The sequence below is a fragment of the Cicer arietinum genome, chromosome 3 (genome assembly GCF_000331145.2).
Source record: "Cicer arietinum cultivar CDC Frontier isolate Library 1 chromosome 3, Cicar.CDCFrontier_v2.0, whole genome shotgun sequence".
Taxonomy (NCBI): domain Eukaryota; kingdom Viridiplantae; phylum Streptophyta; class Magnoliopsida; order Fabales; family Fabaceae; genus Cicer; species Cicer arietinum.
Genome location: NC_021162.2, coordinates 58948523 through 58954416, shown reverse-complemented (window position 1 = coordinate 58954416; position 5894 = coordinate 58948523). Strand labels below are relative to the sequence as shown.

The window sequence follows — 5894 nt, the reverse complement described above, 5'->3', positions numbered from 1 at the left end:
TTTACACAACTAATAAATTAAGATCTCATAAATTAAAAAAGATATAAATAAAGAATATATAATTACGTATCCTGAATTATATGGTGCAAGGAACAACTTTTCCTTCTCTCTATTTCCTAATAGGATATCTACAATGTATTTCTTTACATTCACTGAATCGAGTTTAAACATCGAAAGCTTATGCGGAGACAAGAATGAAAATCTATTTGACAATTTGCGCGTGCACACCAACTTCTCATACAAAAACCTTCAATGAAAATTTCAAATTAGATTAATTACCAATAAATTAAATTAATTACCAATAAATGCAATTAAAAGTAATTTTTACCTAATGTATAAGCTGATGACAGTAGCATTCAGCTCCTTATGGTTGAGAAGTTCGTATATGTGCTCTTTTTTAAGTAGTTCTTCATACTCATCTCTGAATATAGCTTTATCCATGCTTATGATGCGTGAATCGTTGTTGCTGCCCCAATTCGTTTTTACCTGTATGTCAAGAAACGACCCCTATCGAGCAAGGCATGACTGACTTATTTTAGGAGCAGGAGCAACAACTGATTTTCCCCGATCCAGTTTTTGAGCAGCAACTTTGGCAGCTTTATTACCCTCCAGCTTTTGAAGTTTGCCAACTTTATTATCCTCCAATTTTTGAAGTTTGTCGACTTTATTTTTACCACGAACATCCAGTTGTGGTGCGGCAACTGGTTTATTCTGGCAGCTGGTTTGCTGTGCGGGGTGGTTTATTGGATTTAATCTGAAAAAATGAGGTTAATTAGTTTTTTAGTTTATTGAATCTGAAAAAATGACAAACCTTATAGAATAAATGTGACAAACCTTTTCCGGCGATGTGACTGACTCGTTTCTGGGAATCTTCTTATCATTCCCTTTAGACTTTGTCTGAATCTAAATAAATGTAAAATTAAAGTTAACAGCGGAAAAAAACTAGCAATTAAATATAATCAATCATAATCATATATCGTGCAATTAAATATACATATCAATTAATTAAACATACCTTATCAAGGGCAACAAAAAGTCATACCACGTAACTACCAATTGCTTCTCCCAAATACATCATATCTGCATTGTTGTCTGGTATAGGCAACGATGCATTTGGTTACAAAGCAACAACTGATGATACTTTGAAATGGCCCGCATGGATCGGTGTGTTGTGCAATACTTCTCCCAAAGTATTGTACAATGTTCCTTTTCCAACCTTGCGATGAGTAAGGGAGGATAAGTACAACACACAAGGAGTGACACCCTAAATCAATGGTTAATACATAAGTATATGAAACAATTAGGTTGAATGAATTTCTTATTTTATTTAGTAATTAATTACCTCGGGAAGACTTTTGAGACCAATATTGCACTCGCGTTTTCACTCTCCATTTGTATTTCATGTTGGAGCTGATCCAAAAGTTGCTTGTCTTTATTCGTCTTCACCAAGAGTGCCACTTGCTCTGATAGGAATTTGAGCTTCTCTAATACTTCCTCATTAGATGGATTTTGGCGTTTCTCTTGTGAAAAATAGCTTTCAGGAGTTACGCCAAATCATTTCCCCTCACGCAACCGGAATATTCAGGAACATTAAACACTTTACCGAGAATGTCCCTGCAACTAGCTTTGTTGTCCTCTTGACTTTCCGAACTTTGTTCGAGATTCTCCTAAAATATACGTAGGATTAAAAAGATAAGTTCAATATGATTTTTAAAATACAATATTAAAAAATATTAAAGTGATAGTATACTTACACAAAGTTCTATTACTTTTTGAACATTTTCGTTATCAACCACTCCATCTTTATTTACACGAGCTTCCTTCCACAAGATATGACGACCCAACGGTTGATCGGATTGAGTGTCTTGTAGCTATTCGTTAAGATCATAAACAAAATATTAGTTAGAATCTATAGTTTATAATGTACCACATTATATAAAAGTGATGTTTAATTACTTACAAGTTTTTGCTCTAGACGTGCATATCCCATACAAGATTTTTTGTATGGGTGCGTTGGATTTTTTGCCCTCTGGTGATTTGCCTTACTTATATTCTATATAAAAAAAATAACAATCGTGTAAAAATTTAAAATACGCTATGAATATGAATAATAAAACACAAATGTTAATAAATTAATCGCTTACCACAAACGCGTGGTCTGAACGTTTTGCTACAAATGCGCTCCATTCTTCATTTGATATATAATGTTTATATTTTTTTGGAGCTTTAGCATTCATATTTCTTTCACGATCTTTTAGATAGCAATTTGAGAGGTGAGATCTAAAACCCCGGTGTATTTTCCCAGCAACTGTCAACATGTAAGCCTTTCTCACCTCGTCAACAGCAAAAGCAGTCTGCAAACGAAATAAAGATATAGTTTGAGTAAAGTATTTCAATGGAAAAAATTATAAGTAACAAAAAAGTGGATCAAAAAAGCTACTTGTATAGCAGTCCACATTATATCTTTCGCATCCTTCAACGCCTTATCTCTCCAATCGTCAATTGTGATGGAGATATTCTAACGAACAACAGCCCCAATATAACTTACAAACATGGAACTGTTGGGGTCAATTGGCTGACCACTCTCATTTCATCCAACCTAATAAACACATATAGTAAGTACATGCTTTCAAAAAAGATAAAAAATAAAGAGCAAACAAAGTATAGTATACCTCAAATTTTATGTCACTACTCCTTGCTTTTATGACATTTTGCATGATGGTTGCACCACGTTTGACTTTATTTTCATAAGTCTTAGGATTGAAACCTTCCTCATTTTGATGATCTAAATTCTTGTTGGTATCTATTTATCTACAACAAGTTCAACATGCAGTAGTCTAAGTACATAGCAGTATAAGTTCAACATGCATTTCAGTGACAACAAAAAATTAATAAATACAATACCTGAATAGTGAGAAGAAATATGTAGGGTTCGTAGGAGAAGGAACACCGAGAATACGCAGAAATACGAACGGTTCGTAGGACAGAGTATGGTTCGCATAAATACATAATGAGGGTTACGTATTTCAATGAGAAGAGATGATTCGCAGGAATAATAACACAAATGAAGATGGTTAGCAATGAAGATGATAGTGGCAATATGGTTCGTAGGGATAATAACACAGATGATAGGGTTCGCAATGAGAAGAACAATGAAGAGGAGGAGGACACTAGCGTAGTGAAGTTTACGTAATGTAGATGAAATTGAAGCGGTTTTCAGTTATATATAAAACTCTATTACACCGCTTTTTCGAAAGAGCGCTATAAAAAACCTCCTAATTTTATTTTTTTAAACCCTATTTCAGCGCATTTTTAGAAGCCTTTTACAGCACTTGGACAAACGCTTTAAAAGACCTTTTTGTTTCTTATGTAACAGAGTTGTATTTTTAAAAGCCTTTTACAACGCTTGTTGGAAAAGCGCTGTAAAAGACCTCCTTATTTTATTTTTAAAAGTCTTTTACATTGCTTTAGCAACAAACACATTAAAAGACCTCTTTGTTTTCTTATGTAATAGGGCTGTTTTTTTAAATGCCTTATACAACGCTTATTGCCAAAGCAATGTAAAAGACCTCCTTATTTTATTATTAAAAGCCTTTTACAACGCTTTGGCAACAAACGCTTTAAAAGACCCTTTTAACTTGATATAAAACAAAGCTTGGTGACCTCTTTATTTTTTTAAAGGCTTTTATATCGCTTATGGACAAAAGCGTTGTAAAATTACAAGTTTATATTCAGTTCAGTTCAAGTAAAATACCTATATTTGGATTTTTTTTTTCCAAATAATTATTTAACTACCTATATATATATGTCAATGCTAAATTACATGATCAGCTCATATTGGGATGATCAATTCAAGTTCAAGATAAATTCCCAGTACTCAAACAAAGCTTTTTCAAGTTCAATATAAGCCGAAAATCAGTTATGACAAGTCAAACATACACTTAAATTACATGAACTTAGTATCAAATACAGTTCAAGCTAAATACTAAAATGCTCAATTCTGGCAGATCAAACAATTAAATTACATGAACTCAGTTCAGATTACATGGCTTATATAAAACAATTAAACACATTAAGATGTCATTCTTCTTTTCCTGGAGGGATTCACATTTGTTTGTCCATTAACGATATGAAACGATGGATTAATCCAAATTCCCTCATCATGATCATCTCTAAGATATAAACCATCATCAGTTGAATCAATTTCATGTGGTTGTGATGTTGCAAATAAAAGATCCTTACCAACATCTTCATCATTATTGTTATCACTTATTTTATTGGTCGATAGGACAACATGCCATTTATCATCAGCAGGATCAGTGACATAAAACACTTGTTGAGCTTGCGACGCTAAAATAAAATGTTCATCTTTGTATCCCACCCTAAAATCGACAAGCAAGAACCCTGACTCATCAATCCGAATGCCATTATTATTATCAACCCACTTGCAACCAAATATGGGAACACGAAACATTGTGTAGTCTAACTCCCATATGCGCTCGATAACCCCAAAATATGATAGATTTGCATATATTGGGTTTTTGTCTTTTGCACTTGAGACATGCATCGCTTCAGCTACGAGAGTGACTCTGCTATTTTGCATAGTGGTTTGATCATCTTGTTCTTTGGTATAAAATGGGTAGCCGTTAATTACATAATCGGTGTATGAAAAGACATGTAAACTCGGACCATTTGCTAGCCACCTCAATCTCTGTGAAAATGATTCGGGGATCAAACTTTGACTTTATGTGATTATTTAACCATGTTATAAAACTTCGATTGTGCTCTCAAGTTATCCAATTTTGATTCTTATTCATGTTCAAACTAGATAACTGATTCATGTGTATTGTAACATACGGTTGAACCTTATCATCATTGTGCAGAACAAACAATTGTGTCTGCTCCCATTATGTCCTTGATATAGTCATTAGTCTATTTCCAATTATCTCTTCTCCTGATATTCTTCCCGAATGATGAAACATGGGAAGCCCTATGGATTCAACATTGGACAGATATTCAGTACAAAATTCAGCAGCTTCTTCGTCAATGTACCGTTTAGCAATACAACCTTCTGGTCGACTTCTACTTTTTACGTACCCTTTTACTATTTTCATATATTTTACGTACCTCTTGTGATGGTGAACGTTCTTGTGAAGGAGCAGTTGGAGAACGTTCTTGTTCTGGAGAAATTGGTTTTTGACTGTTTTTTAGGTTTTGTTTTGGGGCAAGCGTTCTTTCTTTTTGAGGATTTGGGAGATTTTTTCGAGCAAGAAACTGAGCAATAGTGATTGTGTTTTTGGTTTTCATGGGTTTAGATGGAGGTTTTGGTTGAGAGAGTGGTTCTTTTTGGTTTGGAGAAGGAGAAACAATGTCATTTAACGATCTCCGTTTTTGATGAGGAGGAGTTGCGTGTGAAGGTTCAGAAGAGAAAGCCGATTTTGAGGGTGTCGAAGGGTTAGTAGTCGTTGGTGGATTTTGTGGTGGAGGAGTTGGTACTGTAGGCATCGGGTGTCTTTGTGGTTCAGATTGTGTTGGAGATTTTTCTACCGGAGGACACGATTCAGAAGAGTCATCACTCTCAGAGTCTGAAATGATAAAGTAGTAAGGTTTACGGTTCATGGACTTTGATGTTCCAATGCCAGACTGGACGCGCATGGAGCGGCGTGGAGGGGTGATTCTGGTGCGAAGATGGGGAGGCACTTGAGCGTAGTTTGGTGTAGGTCGAGTGTATAGTGGTGGAAGAAAGGTGGACAGAGGCAAGAGATTTAGAACTTCTTGACTGTTTTGAGGAGATGGAGAGGCGGAAGATGAGTGTGGTGGTGAAGGGCGAGGTGGTGGAGAGGGAGAACGCTCTCTGGATTGGTATGAGGACGATGAAGAGGGTGGTGTACAGA

At 35.2% G+C, this 5894-nt stretch overlaps 1 protein-coding gene across 1 annotated transcript in view; it reads right to left on the bottom strand.

Moving 5' to 3' along the window:
- LOC101494870 (uncharacterized) overlaps nt 1-5655 on the bottom strand; it is a 17759-nt gene extending 12104 nt beyond the window's left edge. The window contains exons 1-4 of the mRNA XM_004492570.4: nt 5128-5655; nt 2441-2518; nt 2152-2354; nt 606-754 (exon numbers count right to left, since the gene is read on the bottom strand). Of these exons, the coding sequence (XP_004492627.2) occupies nt 606-754; nt 2152-2354; nt 2441-2518; nt 5128-5655 (958 nt within the window). The remainder of the gene's footprint in view (nt 1-605; nt 755-2151; nt 2355-2440; nt 2519-5127) is intronic.
- Nucleotides 5656-5894: the final 239 nt, after the last annotated feature.